Source organism: Paralichthys olivaceus, chromosome 6 (genome assembly GCF_024713975.1).
Source record: "Paralichthys olivaceus isolate ysfri-2021 chromosome 6, ASM2471397v2, whole genome shotgun sequence".
Taxonomy (NCBI): domain Eukaryota; kingdom Metazoa; phylum Chordata; class Actinopteri; order Pleuronectiformes; family Paralichthyidae; genus Paralichthys; species Paralichthys olivaceus.
This window is the reverse complement of record NC_091098.1, coordinates 7,959,499-7,979,304: the sequence shown is the minus strand read 5'-3', so window position 1 is coordinate 7,979,304 and position 19,806 is coordinate 7,959,499. Positions and strand designations below refer to the sequence as shown.

Sequence of the window (19,806 nt, the reverse complement as noted above, 5' to 3'; positions counted from 1 at the left end):
TGTGCAGTTTTTTATTGACATTTGCATATTTTTCAAAACAGAGAGCCACAAACACCACCACCCGATTCAGTTTTAATTAAACATCAAAAGAGGCAGGCGTAGGTGCCCACTGAGACTGCTGGTTTAGTCAGACAGATGATGTGCCCTGCAAAGAGAGTGAATGTGTGAGTGTGTGTGTGTGAGTGTGTGTGTGTGTGTGTGTGTGTGTGTGTGTGTGTGTGCGTGCATGAGTATATGTGTGTACATGTTAGAACTTTCTTTGTCCCTTTTGTTCTTTTGAAGTTTCTTTCTACTTCATTGTGTTAGTATAACTGAGTTAAAGTGAGATATAGGTGCCTCCCTGTAATAACACTGAAACTTACGAGACTTCAGAGATAATAAACACCCAGGAATGCGTGTGTGTGTGTGCGTGTGTGTGTGCGTGTCTGTCGTCTTGTACTCTGTAAATGAGGAGCACACACAGACACTGTACATAGCGAGACAAACTCTTACATTGTGCTTGTGCTCTCACAATGACTCGCATTGTCAAGCGGCAACAGCACTATAAGAATTGTGTCATCATTGTACACACACACAAACACACCAGGGACAGAAAAAGTTTTTTATGTCTGAAAAGTAAGAGTTTGATTTATGAAATTATCATTACTCGATAAATAATGATCTCTTTTCTGGTTTCATTGGCTGAGTGGTGCAGGGGGCAGGGTGATCGATCGTCCTGCCAGCTGTCAAACGGATAAAATTCCCGCATTCTGACACTGTCATAAATCTCTTTTCATGTCATTCCTCCAATTCCTCCCGCCCCCCGTTTGTAATCACCCTCACACACAAAAATTGTCATGCAGAGAACTCACCTCTGTAGTGTCCTGTCTAGTCAGCTAGTTGATATCTAAAGCTCTTTTAACTCATTTAATTGATAAAGGCTCAACCAGGAGGAGTCACAGATCTTAGAGATGTCCAAGGACATGTGAGCCAGTGACGGATTTCTTGGAAGTGAATCAGAGCGGGCTGCTGGGAAGGATGACGGTGAATAGGTCTGACGAGTTCGATTATGAGCCTGAATATAGAGTTATAAAGAGTTGTGCGACAATGCGATGAGTCGTTTGTCGGCAACACACAGGCAGATGAAGTGACGCAGCTCCACAACTGCTACAAAATATTATCGCTGTCGGGTTGTTTTTTTTTACTCTATAGTTCCATCACGTTTGCCATCGTGATGATTGATTGTGCAGTAATTTTCATCACCTACTTCACGATAGAGTTGTTGCCATGACACACTCAGACTCACACACACACACACACACACACTGACACACACACACACAATACGATTACAGGAATTGATTAAATCATCACTTCAGCCTCACACTTGAACAGAGACTGCCCTCGACCAGTGTCTGACTAAAACCTGACTAAATATCTGCTGTGGTTAATTTGTAATTGGTTGTAAATGGTTGCGAGTGGCTTTGATTAGATGTCTTATAGCTATGGAAGACATAAAGAATATTTTTAGGTTGAAGAAGGTAAATCTTGTTTTTCCTCTCCTTCCCATGTGCCTGTGACTGTCAGCACAGCAGGTTACCAGCACAGACTACACAACAACGCGTGAGTGTACAACAGAGCTATTGTATTAGAAATGTGGTAACTGTTCTGCTGCTGTATATTTAAAGGACCAGGCACTGGGGGTGCAATGGCACCCTAATGATTTCAAAGGCTGTTATTCTTTCCATTGTTAACGACAAGTATCATTATTTATGAAAACTGTCATTAAAAAAAACACAAGAACAAATTTCACAGTCAGTCCAACAGATCACTTGGCTTCAGCCCATAAACATGTTGAATGATATGTAAGATGACTTAGTTTGTCTGTTATATGCAAAGGGAAGTATATTCATCAACAGGATTTTCATTCTGTTATCACCTTTGTGTAATTTACTCTGCATAAAGTTTTTGGGCTTGGCCCCTGGATTCTCTGCCTGCAGCTTTATAAATATATTGTATATTTGAAGCTCCTGGCTGAGTATTCATCCGTCACAAAGTCACTGTTCAGTCACTGTTCCCACTCTGTGTGTGTGTGTGTGTGTGTGTGTGTGTGTGTGTGTGTGTGTGTGTGTGTGTGTGTGTGTGTGTGTGTGTGTGTGTGTGTGTGTGTGTGTGTGTGTGTGTGTGTGTGTTAGTTCCCAGTGAGCTGAAGCAAAAAAAAGCTTTACAGTGAAGAAAGAGACAAAATGTGCAATAGACTAAAACTCATCTGATGGTAAAAGTTAATAAAAAAAGATAGAAAACCACATAACAGGGTTTCAAAAAAAAAATTTAAATCACTTTTAACAAGCGGCAACTTTAAAATAATTTCACAATAAAACACTGTTTGCCTGATGAAGGTCTGGTACTGAAACGTTGCAGCATAATAAATCAGTGATTGCAAGTTGGACAGTTTTTGATTTAGTCCCTCTCCTTCGCACCTGTTCCACCAAATGGAGGTGCAAAGCATTTTTAGACAATAACACATTTTAAAGTCCTATTCATTTAAAATAAGATAGATAGAATGTTTGTAAAATGTAGTATATTTATGAAGAAAAATGTAATCTTTATTAATATTATTTATTTATTTAACCTTGGCCCAATCGGTGCAACAGGAGTTGCACTATTGCACTGCATATTCAGTGCTACTTAATCAATGGAGGTGACAGTGGGAGTGTGAAGTGGCTCACCAAAAAACTCCCCGTCTGCTATTAGAATAACAAGAAGTAGACAGGAGTTTCTCAATCAGCAATTTGGCCGTTCATGAAACAGAGAGTCGAGCCGCAGCGTGACTTGAGAGCACAGAGGAGGATAATTCTGTTAAATCAAGAAGAAGACACATTCTGAGAGGAATGCATTCGCAGACACACTAGAAGTGAACAAATGAAAGAGCTAGTTTTGCAGACACAAATTATTTTATTCACAGCTCTTTTGTCATTCCTGTGTATACAGCTGAGTGTGTGTGTGTGTGTGTGTGTGTGTGTGTGTGTGTGTGTGTGTGTGTGTGTGTGTGTGTGTGTGTGTGTGTGTGTGTGCACCCAGAGAAACCTGTGCAAGTTGTTGCTTGAAATGTGTTGCCTGTCGCCTTCGGAGGTTAACACAGAATCACTCAGTGGTGCGCGCATTGTCATTGACAAAGAGCTCTGCAAAACAGGAAAGGAAAATCAGTCACCTTAGGTGTCAAGACTCAGTGCAGAATATTTTAGCATTTGCATGTTTATTTGATGAGTGCCTCCGCCAGTGCACTGACACGCCGCGGCGGTGATTGGACTCACAAACAGTTGTGGAGTCTGAGTATGTGAGTCAGATCCTGAGATCATCAGTGCTGCTTTTCCTAATCAAGTTAATTAGAGGAATTGCCGTGGGAGCCGGATTGACAGCAGACAGGGACCGTCAGTCCACTTACTGTTGCCCGCAGGCTGTCGTCGTGCAGGAATTGCATGAGAAATGTGGGTCAACAGGGTGTCAGAAGAGACTCAAGGCATTGTGGGTGTTATGTGTCATTGGGCTCTGAGCTACCACGCTGTTTTTTTTTTCAATTTATACATTTTTCATTCCATCTTCTGTTTCCTCTGAGCCCTCCCTCCTGCTGTAGCTCCTGACTAGTAAAATACTGAATAATAAATCTTCAGCTCTGTGGTTGCATTTTTACTTGTTTCCTTTTGTGTTTATCGCTCAGTGTGGTGCACATAACCTGATGTTAGGAACACTTGTTTGGATTAGACAAACCATGTCTCACCTCTGATAGATACGTGTCACGAGATCAGGGATCTGCTTTCTTCTTTCCCACACGCTTTTTCTGTGCTTGTCTTCATTGTGAAGAGCGGCACGTTCGTTGGTGTAAGTGCACAAAGAGGCTTCGACTTACCTCCAACCTGTGATAAGTATTCAGCAGTAGACAGACACAGCCCGCGGGTATGCCTTTTGCTGTATGCTAATATACCCTTTTCTCTGCACCTCCTTTTCCCTCGACTAATATGATACATAAATGTTTTTAATGCGGGGGAAGGCGAACGAAGTCGGATCAAAGCCCTGCAGGTGAAGAAACACAGAAGGCGGAGCTTGCTGCAGATTGGCTGTGCCCCATTGGAGTCCTTGGTTGTAATGGATTGCAGTTGCAGGTGATCCCTGTTGCCAGTTGGCCACTGCAAGCATCACCTGGATTACACTGATTCACTGCCCTGCATAATACAGGCAGCGATTTGGAATTGCACATGGACCCGAGGGGGGAAAGTCCAATTAGCATATGTATGAGCTAAGCGGAGATGGGAGGAAGCTCCAGCCAAAATAATCTCCCAGCATTTTACCAACACGTAATGGAGGGTTAACAGTGTGCGCCTGCTTACTGAGTCCTCCCGGAGCTCGCTCTGCCATCACACCCACCTAACAGGGGGTTGTTACGCTTTAGAAGTTAGACCATGGCATTGTCGCCACTTCATTCACTTTATCAGATAACACCACTTAGCAGGCAGGAGTGATACTTCAGACAGACAGGAAAGCACACATCAGAACATCAGCAGGACGTGTTCGATGTGGCCCTCGCCTGGACCTCCACAGGGGGAGTATTGACACAGCGCCGCCTCGCCTGAAGTAATCCCCTCTGGGTCGTGCCCTGAAAATGCCACACTAATTAAAATAGAAAAGTTACACAGTGGCAGAGAGGATGCCGACTTATGTGACACAGACAATGTAAAGTTCTCTCAGCTGGTAAGTTGGTACAGAAACAGAGCTGAGTACACACCAGCAGAGTGGAATTATTAGATAGAATTATTCATTCATATTTGAATTCTTTATTTCCTGCGGTCTCTCCTTACTTTTAGTAGACCACTCACTGCACCTGCACAGCCCCCAAAACAATTCCTTTATGTGACAAAACTGATGTTCCCATTCAACAAGCTAACATTTATGCGTAAACAGCTTTAAACCAATGCAGCAACTTTGGTCTATTCTGGACCTGCTCGACAGAAACACTGATACATGCACGAGACGATGGATGTAAGTGTTCTGGAGCAGACCAGGGAGAGAGGGAGCTGGAACAGGCTTGTGAACGCCATCCCACAAGCCTTAGTTGTGACAGGCTGCCATTTCAAAGCCTCCGCCAGCATCTAAGAGAGAGTAAAAAGACAGCTTTGGTTTTTAACTGTGTCATAAGATTTTTACACTTGGAGAATTTTGTCTCCTTCTTTTTCTCCCATACACCCTCTCCAGTTAATAAATCAGGCGGAAATTTTGCCCCCCAGAGGAAGGATGATAAAAAAATTAGTTTTGGAGGGGAATTCTTTCATCTTTTTTATGTGTGTGAAACAAAGAGCATGGGAGACAAAGGCGTTATCGGAGACTGCAGCTGTGTTTTTAGGAGCCTGTCCTTGGGAAGTGGGCTGGTGAACTTTTATGGAGGCCAAGGTTGTACAGTTAAGCTCAGATCACAAGCTTACAAGTGTTAGACACGCATACACACAGACACACACACACACAAACGAGGTGTTGAAAAGAGATCTGGAGGAATCAATTGTTTTTGAAGCCGTACCAAATTAAGCAGCACCGAACAGCTTACATATTTATGTGGCACCTCCAAGCTCCTCTGAAACAGCAGCTTGGCATCGCAACACACAAATCAATAGCTGCGTTCCACCTTCTAATCTGAGACACTCACAGATTTTCCAAACAGGAGAGTCTGTGTCCTTGCTTGAGATCCAGACAGATTTGTTACGTACTGTACAGCCATAAATAAGTCAGAAAACATCAGGACCGTAGTGGACAACCTATACAATCACTTAATTTATCTATTTCAATATCTATATTGGTCAGTGTTTGCCTGAACATGCTCAGGTGACATTGATCCATGTGTTGTATCCACCCTGCATCACTTAAATTAGAGTGAAACAAGCTAATTGCCCATGTCTTTGTTATCAGATAATAATTAACCCCCAACATTAGTGCTCTGAGTCGCCACCAAGCGCTTCTGAACTAATAAATGAATCATGGAGCTCTAAGCACGCCAACTTGGCCCCCTGTGATGCCATCTAATCCCATAATGGTCACGATAATGATGGAGCCATGGGTGGTGTCATTACAAGGGCCAGTTTCCATGACAGCACCCACCCCTCAAGAGGTGTAGAGTTGCCTCAAGGAGAGGAAGAAGTTTTGTTTGACTTTGGATGTAAAATGCACCCCTCTCAATTTTCCTCGGCACTTCTCATCAGAATATTTTTTGGATGCCTCCGTCTGCTTTTTCTACTAATCTGCAGACACACCACATTTAGCTGAGTGATCCATGCCTCATGTGCATAGTCTTCCCAATGAAAGTCATCACAGAGCCAGGCCATCGTCTCTCACTTACTCTAGATACCAGAGTGTACGCCATCCTCACTTTAGGCCTGAATTTTCTCATTCGCAAGCCAAGTCCTCCAAATTGACACGCTTACAGTAGCACCCTGTCTTAGTCTACACAATGCCAAGAAGTTTTTTCATTGACACATAAAGCTATAACAAATTCATTGAGTCGGGGTGGAAGGCTGCGATCAAAGGTTTGTTCACACGTTTTTTTTCTGGTTTCCTCTCGCTCCTGATCAAGTCAGGTTATATCAGCCCAGCCGCTGCCGAAGATCATAGGTGCAAAATCAAGTCTAGGTTTTAATGAAGTCATGCTGGCGCCAGTGGTGAGAGGAAGAGACTGAAGCAGACACCTCTCTGTGATGTTCAAATTTCATATCTGCCTCTGCGCAGGAGCTTGCCATTTTGTAAATTATTAAGCAGAGGACTCTTTCTTCTCTTCGCCTGTTTCTCTTTTTATTTTTTCTCTCTCTCCCCGTCATGCTCTTCCTTCTCTTGCTCCTTCATGTCAGTTCAACCAGCTTTGGCAGAAGCAGTGGCTCTCACTGAGATGCAAATGGTAGCCTTTGAAGGGGCACGTCAATTAATCCAGCCGTTTACTGACCTGAAAAAAAGAAAGGCTCTGCAACCATTGTCTGTAGGCTGTTTCATTTCTATTGTGCCAAAGGACCATGTTTTTATCCACTGTCCACATGCCACTGGATTCGGAGTACTCCTCAGAGTCAGGATATATCAGGGGAGGAAATGATATAGGAAGCTGAGGAATCAGAGGAGTCACAGGAATAGGGCTGTATTGCATATTCCATCATATCTCCCCTTCCCCCAAACCCTTTCTAACCCTCAGCTCACCACGTAGCTATACTATTAACTTACCTCCCTGTCACCTTTGCCCTTTTCAGCCCCAGACCTTTCTCCAACCTCTACTTGTAATCATGCAACTTCTTAGCTAACCCTCTAACTTTTCTCTCTATCTCTTGGGTGATGGGCCTCCAGATCTCAATGTGCCAAGCCCATGCTTGGATAAGCTGTGCGAACACGGGGCGATGTGTGTGGTGCAGAACAACGAGCCGGTGTGTGAGTGCCCCGAGGCCTGCGCCCAAATTTCCGACCCCGTGTGTGGATCCAACGGCCACAGCTACGGAAGCCCCTGCGAGATGCGAGCGATGGGTTGTGCCCTTCAGAAGTCCATCCACATCAAGCACATAGGACCCTGCGGTGAGTATCGGCACTACTAAACACCACCCAGCTAAATATAGTATGATGACCTATTCCTGCAGTCATATTACAGCGTACAATCTCATAACATGGTTTCACACATATCTGGTGAAGATTCTCAGTCAACCATCTTCAGAAGTTGTACATGAGTTAATTGGCAACTAGACGAGATAGAAAACACTAGTAAGTCCAGTTGAAGATGGTTTTAAACGTGCACTGAACTCCAGATAATCTCCTGACATTCTCCTCTATGTGAGAACACAAATGTTCGAGTGATCCCATGTGAGAACACAGTAGGAGATTCAAACAGTGAGCAAGTCGATTAAAGTTTCTGACAGGAAATGGATGCAAATCTATTTAGATTACCATAGATATACCGTAGAAACAAAAAAAACTAATCTATCACCATAAAAAGGCAGTGCCACACATGTAGTCAAGTTACAAAGACAACAACATTCGAGAGCTTTTGGTTATACATGCTGACCCTAGAATTGATGTGCTGTAATAAAAAGCACAATTTTATGTCCTACTTCTGCCGCTGCAAGACCCCTCACCTTAACACTCTGGATATTCCTGTTGTACTTGTTGTGAATGCGTCTGAGTGAATAATCTCCTGCTGTCATGTGTGAAAGTCCGGACCCAAAAGTGTGGACATTCTGCGGAGTTCATGTCTGAAAACAGCTTTATGGTGCAGTCACGTAATTACCATGAAACGTGAGTCATATCTCGCAGGTAGAAGAAGATCTCAACCTGTGAAATATAATTTAGCTCAATTTAATTATTAGTGCTACATTACCCATTGGAATTCCAATACACAGATTGTAACATCTAATATATGTGGAGTTATTAATGTGTCAACACTTGGGGCTTCCCAACAAAGTATAAACAATAGATAATACTTCTTCAGGTCTGAATTTACTTATCCCTCATCCATCACTCTTCATCTCTCCTCTCCTGCTCTTCCTCAGCCCTTCTACAGCAACACCACATTTGCTTGTTTCAACCTTGAAGTAAAGAAGCACTTTTCCATCAGAGAAAATAGAGCACAAAGGGGTGGGTCACTTGGCTTTGTGCTGCAGTGCCGGAGAATCATCTAGTCATTAGTACACCAGCGGATCCAAAAGTGTTAAAAATATCCTCAGACCTACTGTGTGAGCACATAGACATTCAGGCTGTTTTTTAAAGCTTGGTGAACCCACTCTGAATACTCTGAATGGTTTAATACCATCTTGCAAGGCCACGTTTCCTATGAACTGTAATTGTTGATTGAGTATACCTTCCTCGTCTGCAATCAAGCCATTCGCTTTTCACACCCACTGGGCAGGAGTGCAGGAGTGCAGGAGTTATTAAACCCTTGGCCCGACTCTGTCAGCTACCTCATTCACTCAGTTTTACAACAGATTTTTATCTGCATATTGAAGCCCACGACAATGAGAATGAAATAGAGTTGGCCTCTGTGGCGCTGTATTTGTGGATGAGGTGAGCAGTTAACAGACTGATCAATACAACTGAATTATTCTGATTTTTCTGGTACTACTCTGAAGTCTGCAAACAGTTTGTGGCTCACTTTTTTATGAGCCAGTCTGATTGTTGCATATAAACAAACAGCAGTCTTTTTAAAAGGAGTAGATGACAAGTGTGATTGTTGGAGAGGTCCTAGATGGACTCTTTTTTTCTCTCTGCCTGCCCACATATTGCGAACGCTTTCCCTCGCAGCTTTCTCGAAATTGAAATCCAGCATGAGAATGTATGCCAACAGGAAATGGAGAAGGAGCGTGTTTCGACGGTGGGCAGGCGGATTCAATTTGGTGCGCGGCACTGCAGGTTGATGGCAGGTCTGTCGGCCTGGGGTCCTTCTGAAGTAATGAATAGTCTTTATTTTAAAAAGCGGGAGGCAGAGAGCGCTGGCAGAGTGTGGGGCCCTGTCTATATTCCAGCGCTATGGATGCTTCTTGGCTCCCAGAGGAACAGGCCTGCATCAGTGCAACGGTGCCATAAAAATGCTGAGGCATCGGCTTGCCGGGCTGGAGCCGGCCGAGGAATGATGGCTATGATGATGTTGGTTATTTCTTGGCTGTTTGCTTTCGTGGACCTTATTCAGCACCATAACAACTGACTGACTTAAGCTATTATCTCACTTAATTATCACAGGCTTTCCCCCCACTAATACACTATACATCTTTATAGAGCAGAAAAGGAGAGGAGGATAATATATGCTACTTTCAGATGGCATTCTAAGTATTGGAATTAAAACTTGGCAGGGGCAAAGGAAGAAAGTGGTGAATAAAGTTAGAATTTCCTGTGAACCCCCAAATATTCTACTGAGTATACTATTAATATACTACTAAATAATAACACTGTTAATCGGCAATGATTAACAGTTCTTGTCCAGATTTATTGCTTTAATTTTCTTTCTGCCACATTGAATCAGTCTTTTTATGTTTTCATATGTGTAGGTTTTATAGCCATAGAAAAATATTAATATTGTTTACTTGCTCTGTTTTGTTATATACCCCCAAATGCACTATAATAAATAAACTGTCAGTTTTACTAGGATCTTAGGAGAGGGCAGCAGAAGGTGTGATATAACGTGTGTTAAGCCATGTGTGTTTGTGTGTGTTTGGCTTCAGTTTCCCATGGGCGCTGCTATGATTTCATTTCCTTCCCTCTGGGCTGGAAAAATAGTGGTTATCTAAATGACTCAGATGCAACCCAGTAGTGATATGAGTGACATTTGTTATTATTCCAAGATTTTTCCTTTACTTGCGTTTGAGTGGCAGGCAACCTTGTAAGGTGGGCTGCTCGAGGTGCGCTCGGTTAATAGACCCCCCAGCTGGATATCAGTGGCCTTGGAAAAAAGGGCCATTCGTACAGCTTTAGCAAACAGATGAGAGCAGAGATGCTGGAATCATTTTGAAAAATAGGGAAATTACAAATTCCCCCCACAGGTGTTGGATGTGATATACACCGTTGACTAGGAAATATAGGTCACACCAGCAGCGTGAGAGTGGTCAGAGAGAAACAGTTAAAAAAGAGGGCAGAGGAAAAAAGGGTGGGGAAAGTAATAAATGGAGGGAGGCCAGGAGACGGAGGTAAATAAGATGAGGAGGAGCAGAGGAAGTGGGGGGCAGAGTTAATAGTTTGTTGGCCAGGCAGGCATCGACAGGGGAGTTGTTATCATCCAGGCATGTTCACAAGCCTTCAAAACACAAACCAGCCTACTTCTTTCTGCTTAATCCTGAGGTAATATTCCGCCCAGACCCCCTCAGCCACAATTCAAAGTTTTCCCACTGAGGATATCAACAAAACGCTGTAAAGCTGGAGGCCCTTTGGTTTCTTTCTCAATGACTCAATCCTTCATACTTTCAAGGCCACTTTTCATAGCACCCTGCCCCTGTTACTCACGCTCGCTTCCAAAACCATAAACAGTACCATCAAACACAACAACGGGAGCCGTCACAGGGCATCACAAGTTAGCAGTGTTTGTTTCTGGGGAACCTTGGCTAAATTCAGCAGGTCCTCAGCAAAAGAAATAAGTTTGGTTTGATAGTTAGAGGAGTGACACAAGAGGAAATATGGAAAGATGAGGCAGGTTGGTAAAATAACTACCATCTTTGTGTTACATTACCCAATTACATGATGCAGTGACCTATTGTATAATCATAGCGATACAATCATTCACTCAGTTGTGGAAATATTTGATATATTTGTGTTTTAAATACATGAATTAGACCCTAACTCCCTAATCTTACCCAATAGACCCAAAGTTCGTGTTTGTATAAAAACTCTCATGTCCAAGCCGAATGTAATTCATTTTTAATTCTATTTATTATCATAGACAATACATTGTATTATTTAAAATCAGTTACACTTAACTGGATGTTGTGGGACAAGACAAAATAAGATGAACTAAAGCTCTTGCCACTACCAAAATACTGTGTTTACAATGCAGGACTCAGTGTTAGATAATGATGTTCCTTCTTCACTTTGCTCTTTTTTGCATCTCATGTAGCTGATGTGTTGTGGGTCCATCTGCAGGTGCTGAATTAAACTAAACAAAGACCAGTGTTAACCCTTAAGACCCTTAAGAAATATAGATTCTCCAACTAACAAAATGGTTTCCTACAAAAACCACACACATATAATATGCCTCAGTGATAAACACTACACAAATATCGAGTGTTCTTGTGTCGGTTTAAAGCTTGGCTTAGCTGCAGTTGAACAAAAAACGGTGATTACCTGGGTCAAATCTTTTTTAGTTTACTCTTCCAGCTCAATTTTTGGATAAAGTAGTCGATTTTATCAGACCTGGCATGAGAAGCATTTTCCTTTGATGTTGTGTTAGACTGCAGAGGCTCTTGCACTGGCGGACGTGTGAGGTATGTGAATGAGATGACAGAAAGTGGACATCTTAATATTAACAGTAATGGCCATAATTCACCCCTCTTTTCCTGCCTTTGAACTGAAGCTCCCCTCCATTTCTGTCTGTTTGTGATGCATGCTTACCAGAGGATCAGGCACTGTGGAGAGCCAGGTGCGAGGGGCAAGAGCTGATAAAGAAGCAAGGCTCCTATCAGGACGCAGTGCCTGATAAAGGACAACACTCGCTATCGCCACTTCCTGATTTATAGCTGCTGCAACGACAGTGGAACCCCCCCCATTTTAAAGACCCTTATATTTTATATGTATTTATTCTGTCACAGAAAAGCCCACAGAGGCATTGTCAGGTTGAAAGAAGAAAGGGACTGTTGCCACTTATTTGCTAAAATATCATAGGAATTGTCTTTCCCTTAATTTTAACTAATAAATAAATGGAGCACAAATAATTGCCCCACCAAATTTTTTTTATTGATTTAGAGGAAACACTGATCCTGTTCACTCCACTCATTCTGTATACATATATATATATACATATATGCATCATTCTGTATACAATATACAGTCCATTGCTTCTACATGCAGCATACTATATTGTAAAGGTCCAGTATGTAAGATTTAGGTGAAAGGGATCTATTGGCACAAATTGAATTATAAAATAATCCTCATGGTGTTTTCACTAGTGTGTTTCATCAAAATTGTATGAATTGTTGTTTTCTTTACCCTAGAAAAGGCCCTTTATTTTAAATACTTTATATTTAAATCAAGGGGGTCCTCTCTATGGAGGTCGCCATTTTTTTTACATTAGTCCAGACTGGACAAACTTAACACCGTTTGAGTTTTTATGACAACTGAAGGCTGCCACAGGTTCTCTTACATTTGGAAGGTGAGGGTGAGGTGAGGGGTATTCAGCTGCAACATGCAATTCCACCACTAGATGTTACTAAATTCTACACACTGTACCTTTAAGTGTCATATACAACCATAACCAGTTCAAAATCCAGGAAGGGAGTGGGTGCCAGCTCTAGATGGAGAGATGAATGAAATGAGAGACTCTAAAAGCGTAATAAACAGATTAATAATGTGGAAGGTTCCAGCGGCCAGCCTCGCCTCTCTCAATTAGTGCTAAATCAGCAGCAGTTATTAGCCTGGCCCTAATTGAATGTGATAGTGAGCTGCGCTAATGCAGTCTTCGAGGAGTAATTGGTGTCAGAGGGAGAGGTGCATCTACTGCGAGCCGTGTCTCTCTCTGCAAGGCCTCGTGTTTTCTTTCTCCTTCATTCCCATGCACTCGTGTGACATCAGTCAGCTCCCTGAACATGTCTGAGCCTGCTTTGCTGTTTCCTGCAGGCAGTTTCTCAAAATGATCCAAGTGAATCCCCCCAAAACACCTCAAGGGGGTTTTGGTATCTCAAGGCAGTTTTTTGGAAAGCAAATGTAAAAATCATCTGCCTGATTCACTCTTGGAATCGTTGTGGATGGTAGAATAGATGTGAAAAACCTTTCAAAGTGGTAAATAACAGGAAAGTGAAACTTTTCTCACTCATGTCTGTCCACTTTCCCAGTACCTGGTGCTCAGGTAAAAGATAATGTTGGCAGCGTTTCTTCCATACCTCCCCAAAGGAACGGCAGTAGCCAGGTGATGAGGAGTACCTGGCAGCACCTGCCTCACCAGATACAGCAATTGGTATTCAGGCCAGAAAGTTCAACGCTTGTCTCATCAGACCAGACAATCTTTTTCCTTTATGCTTTCAGGGTCCTTTAAGTGTCATTTGGAAACTCCAGCTAGCCCGTCATGTGGCTTTTTCTCAGTAGTAGTTTCAATTCTAACCACTCTGCCATAAAGTACTTTATATATAGTCTGTGGTCCTGATTGATGGAGTGCTACAGAGACGGTTGTCCTTCTGGCAGCCTCTTCTAGTTTTGCAGAGAACCTCTGAAGCTCTGTGTGTTCAGTAATTCAGTTTCAGCTCATGAAAAAAAAGGTAGTTTTGGGTGGTTTCTCCTGTGATGGAGCCCACCCTGCTCCTGGGAACGTCCCCGTGCTTTAGCATCTTCTTTTTATCCTCTTCCTCAGATCCGTTCCTCACTAGAATTCTGTCTGTGGGGAATTTTTTTTTTTGAATTTCATGGCTTGGTTTTAAGCTCCAACATGTCAACTGTGGAACCTTTTACCAGACAGGTGTGTGCCTTTCTAAAGGAATTCAAATCAATTGAATCTGCTATCCAATAAAGTTTTGAATCAATTCTACACTCAGTATGGAAACTTTGCATCCCTGCAATTCTTGTATTTGTGCTGCTGCGGTGCATTAAACCCCATAAACCAGCCAAGAGCAACATTAAGAAAATACAACAGCGAATTCTAACTATTGAATTGTTTTATAACAAATCGTCTATGTAATGAATTCTGAAACACTGAGGATTTTTAAGTTAAATTATGACTCTGTGTGAAAATATTACATTTGCATCTTTATCAATGTTATCATTTGTTGTTGAATAAACTTTTACCAAAAAAGTGTATTAAGATTATAGTTGTTACCATAGTGACGAAGTCAAATGTGAAGATTCAAAGTGCAAAGCTGACCAAAGAATGACAAAAACAGATACCTTTGCAACTTAATATCCATTTTAGCGAGTTTGAAAACCACTACAATGCATTTTAAGATTAATGACACAAAATAAATTAGATCCATTTTTTGGTCTGCCTCATAAGAAGTATAAAAAGTGTAAAATTGTCATTTCAACATTTCCCAAATCTTTTGTATTTATTAGAGCCGACTTGACTCGTAAAAATACCTGAAACACACTCACTTCTTCCTCTTTACTATCCTAGATGAGGCTTGTGCCAACTGCTCTTTCGGGGCAATCTGCGATGCCCAGAGCAGACAGTGTGTGTGCACGTCGGAGTGTGTGGAGACCCACCAGCCTGTGTGTGGCAGCGATGGCGAAACCTACAACAGCGAGTGTGAGCTGCACGTTCGGGCCTGCAAAGAACAGATTGACCTTAGAGTGAACAGCCAAGGAGAGTGCAGTAAGTAATACACATGTTTATATGGTATGTGTCCCATACCTTTCTTTAGTCTCAACATCACATCACAACACAAAACAAGTAGTGCACATTCCTCTGCCTAGGCCCAGTAGTCCCCTTAAGTTTAATCAAGCTGCACCAAATTGCACACACTTATAGTAATCAATTCCCGAATCAAGATCCATGAATTATTATTATTATTATCAGACTAAATATCAAAAAACATGTCTTACAAAGTTAAAGAAAAACAAACTGTATTGGCCTCCCTGATCCAGATTCGCTGCAGAATTTAAAGGGTCCATCCCACACCCTTTCAGTTTCATGGCAATCTGTCCAGTGGTTTTTGCAAAATCTTACTCAGAAACAAACAAACAACCAAACCAATCAACTAACACAAGAACAGGGGTGGAAACATTACCTCCTTGATGGAACATAATAAAGGATTCTGAAGCATGAATCCTAGGTTTAGACAAAGATGTACTCCATTCTATTTTTCAGGCTCTGAATTAAATCTGGATATTAAAAAAAGGATACTCATAAAGCTGCAGGCCATATTATAACAAAAAAAGAATTGCAGGACACTCCATTGGGAAATTACTGAGGAAACGTGTATGTCAGTTTTAAGAAAGGGGTATGTTACAAGAAGAAGTGGCCCGATCTCATTTGAACATCTATTCCAGAGATGCATTTTAAGTTCTGGTGAGAATGAAATCCATTAGCTTCATGAATATTTGTTTTTCCCTTCATGCTCTGAATCGTCCCTCTGCTGTGTTTGATACAGAAACATGTGGCAGCAATGTTTGTGCCTGGGGCGCCCGATGTGTCCAGAATAAGTGTGAGTGCCCACAGTGCTTGGGAGAGGCCTTCTCGCCGGTGTGCGGCAGCGACGGCACCACCTACAACAACAAGTGTGATCTCCTCGTCTCCTCCTGCATGCAGAAGAAGAGGATTGTTGTAGCGAAGCCCGGCAGCTGTGATGAAGGTAGGAAATGGACTTTGAAATGGAGTAATTATGTTAACCAGTCAGCCATTGCGATGGTGTAATTATCTTTATCAACTGACCTGTGATACAGTTTGCAGTCATCTGTGGATTTTTCATAATGGTTGCATATGCCACCAGCAGATTGCCAACAGGCTAACACAGCAAAAGATGAAGTGGGAGTCACTGCGTGGCCATAAAAGGAAAAAAAAACCTGTTACTGGAACAGAAATGACTTCTGGCTGATTAAGTTCAGGTCAACTGTATATTTTAGAGATGATAATCTTCATGCTTTGCCTGTCTTGTTTGTTTGTGTATCAGTGCATCTCATACTCCATTTCCTCAGCTGCCGTAAATAGAGGCGCGATAGCGGCCAGGTTCTTTATTTACCTCAAGAGCACATAAAGCCAAGCTCATAACAAGCCTCCCTGTTTTCTGTTCTGCTTCTTCTTAGTTCTGGCTGCTTCTTCTTGTTAATGGAATTCATTTTTATTTGCTTTGTTTGTTACCTTTCAATTCCTCTATTTCAAACTCTTCTTGTACAGTTTTATTAAAAGGTTTTAAATCATCACATTTTAAATTAACTTTCCAGCCGTGGACAAAGCTCCCATTTTCCTTGCAGGAAACATAACTCTTTCTCAAGTCATTTCACTTGGCTTTTAGTAGGGGATGTTGTCACAGCTATTGAATACCAGCTCATGTTTGAGAATTTACGTTATGTATTTCATCAAGCCCTTCTATCCAATTATGATTTACGTGTGTGACCGATGGCACTTAATGTGAGCATCCTCTGATTTCTACGCCTGTTGCTCCGTCGTTCCACCATGTTCCCCCCACAAACTCAATAAATGAGCTCTAATTTACTGTGCAAATCACATCTTGATCAGCGCTGATGGACCGAGGCAGCATATCACAGTCCCTCGCCCCGTCTTGGGGACGACTCTGGAGGGAGCGCATCGTGGTAACCTCTGGTTGTCATGCGGACGGCAGTGGTGCGGTTCCCCCTGTGGCTGTTGGGCCGTCACAGAGAAACGCAGTCATCCTCTGACAAGGTGTGAAGGGGAGCAGATTACACCTGCCAGCAGGAGGGATGGCTGGAGAGAAGAAAAGGGTGTAGATGGAGAACACAGCAGAAAGAGATGAGAGGAACCAACTTCCTTTTTGATTGCTAGCCGGGGGTGTTTCTTTCTTTTCATTTTTTTATTTCCACCATTGTCTGTCATACTGGCCCGGGGCCTGTGAGCCGAATGGTGCCGCCAAAGCTCCTTGTGGTCGATTTAGCACTGTTTCATTGACGGAGACAAGTGACCTTTTTTGTATTTGGAGCATGAAGAAATGTGAAACTGTTCGCCCGCGATGCAGACTCACTGTCACTACACACACAGACACCCACACTGTCCTCATTGTCTTGTGTTGTGTGGTATCAGGCAGAAACGCTGTATTCCACCTCCCCAAAGGCTTTTCTTTGCCTGTGGTGCCTGATGGCTTAGTTTTTCTTTTTTATTCCTCTCTCATATGTCACTGAACGTCCTCCTTTTTTTCCCCATCACTTTCTCATTTTGATTCGGAGAAAACCATCTGGCTTACACAATAGATTCTTTTTGTCTTCTTCTTCTTCTTCGCTCCCTGCCATCCAGCCCCCTCATGTCTCTCTCCATTTTGCACTGTTCTCCATCGAAATTGTGCCTCTCGACAAAAGGGGCACCGATGCTTTCACAGATAGGGGTGGAGATGGGATCGTCTGAAATCGATAAATTTCACCCTAGGGGCTACCACTAGTCATGTTTTTTTTGTGCACAAAGACAGTCCTTTCAGAATCTGAAGCACACCCTCCACAGGAACTCTGGTGTGATTGTAAAACGATCAAAAATCAAGTTGCTGTTTTTCCCCTCAAAATAACTGTTTGTCTGTGGGATACTTCTCTGCTACATACCATAAAAAAGATTTGTTGTTGATATATTCACCCCCGCCTGGATATTCGTGGGGTAGGTTTTGGCGAAATTAGGAGTTCATATTGTTTAATACAGCACCCTGTTGCAAAATATAATATCAAAGACTGTATTTTCTGGCTCTGTTGTAGACGGCAGCAAAGCTCTACATCATCCGCGTGCACAACCCCCTCTCCATACTTCATATTTAAGATAAGCCAGAGGAGGGAGTGAACATGTGATTAATTCTCTTATGTAGAGCCGACTTAAAAACCATCCTCATTAGTCTTGCGGGGAGGGAGGGGGGACACGGAGCATAAAAATGGAAGTTGTTTTCTCCTGCCTTTTATTTAGCAGTAATGAAAAATGACAGTGTTCCCACTGTTGGCCATACAGGGAAATTTATCACCTGTTTAATTTCACACTCGGGTAGGCCTGGCCTCAGCTCCTTTTCTCGACACTGACAAAGTGGCAACTGAGAGCAGTGTATCACCTACAGGGGTTTCCAGACCTTTTTTTAATTGAATAGACATTTAATAAACAAGATTATGAGAGGGATCACACAGTGATACACGGCCCACACCCCGCTCCTCACATCAAACTGATCAGATAAACACAGCTCAAAAAAGAAAAAAACACGTAATGGGGTAAAAAAAGAGAAAGCAAAGTGTGAGGCCGGGAGGGGTGAGGGCTCATTGGAGTGAGATCAGCGGATTTTTGCCTTCATGCTCCATCCATCACATGCCCTGTAACCTTCTGTTAAGGGAGCAAGCTTCTTTTCTCCCGGTGCCTTCTTCAAGCAGCCGCCACGCGGGTGGTGACGCTCCATCCCTCTCTATCTTATGGGAACTTTTATTTGGATAAACTCACTGTCACATCTGCCCAGAGTTGCTCGTGTGAGCGACTGATAGACAGAGCGAAAACAAAGGCGAACGGCGCCACACTGCATCCCTCAGCGAATGCCGCTGTCATTTTCGATCCTCACCGTAATTCTAATGATAAAATTCGAGTTGACATTCACACAGGTCATGACAACAGAGGCACCATAGAAATCTCGGTGACTTCTGGAGTCACTGATGTTGACACAGCTAATCTGGTCACCTCTTGCCTTCCCTCTACTATTTACCCTTTCTCTCTTCTTCTTTCTTAAACATACACTTCTGGACAGCTTTGACAAAAGCATCTCCCCCATCACGTCTTCTATTATTTGGCCCGTTGTAATGTTTTTTTCTCTCCTCTGTCTTTCATGGACATTATTCTTATGCTATTCATTTCCTTTCTCCCCACCGCAGCTGAATCCTGTCTTCTTAATGGAGCTCCCTTGGCTAAATAGACTCTAGCTCCTGACATGATTGAGTAAAAAGGAACGGATGGGCAGAGCAGAGAGAATAGCTGATACAGCCATCTTAGCTGGGGATGTATTAATTGAAAGGTTCATAGGCAGCGCGGGTGGTGGGCACATGAAAGAGCAACAGCTAATTAGGACCCCTCTTCGCCCTTCACTTTTATTTATTCCATTCTAATGTCTTACCTCTTTTATTTATTTATCTTGTCTCTGTAAGGGGTCCTGAGCGGAATATGAATTGGCGGCTCCTGCATTTCCCCTTTTGTTGTTGTCTTGCTGAGCTGGCGTACAGTACACAGACACAGTCAGCCAACTGAGGGTCTCAGCAATTATTTCTCTGCTCTGGAGTCAGCTGACGTCTCCTTTTCAAGTCACATTGGACGCCAGACTATCTGAGATACCGTCAGTGGCAGTTGGAAGCAATTAACTGGACCTTTAGCCCCATCACAAAATGTTATGTTTAATTTGGACTGCGGCTCGCAATCGATGAGCCACAAGAGCAAAATACAAGCTAAAGGAACAGGGTCAGAGGTGCCGCTGCTTTAAAATGGAGACAGAGCGAGTCTTTTACAAGTTCTGATGT

The 19,806-nt window shown here is 42.7% G+C and overlaps 2 protein-coding genes across 17 annotated transcripts in view; one reads left to right on the top strand and one right to left on the bottom strand.

Moving 5' to 3' along the window:
* The window catches only part of ampd1 (adenosine monophosphate deaminase 1 (isoform M)), a 269,757-nt gene that overhangs the window by 96,376 nt on the left and 153,575 nt on the right, over nucleotides 1-19,806 (bottom strand). The gene's annotated exons all lie outside the window — the stretch shown is intronic.
* Nucleotides 1-19,806, top strand: part of agrn (agrin) — a 245,739-nt gene that overhangs the window by 164,778 nt on the left and 61,155 nt on the right. For all 16 annotated transcript variants that reach the window (XM_020089194.2, XM_069527083.1, XM_069527093.1 and 13 more), the window contains 3 exons: nucleotides 7,345-7,566; nucleotides 14,777-14,974; nucleotides 15,753-15,953. In XM_020089194.2, the coding sequence (XP_019944753.2) occupies nucleotides 7,345-7,566; nucleotides 14,777-14,974; nucleotides 15,753-15,953 (621 nt within the window). The remainder of the gene's footprint in view (nucleotides 1-7,344; nucleotides 7,567-14,776; nucleotides 14,975-15,752; nucleotides 15,954-19,806) is intronic.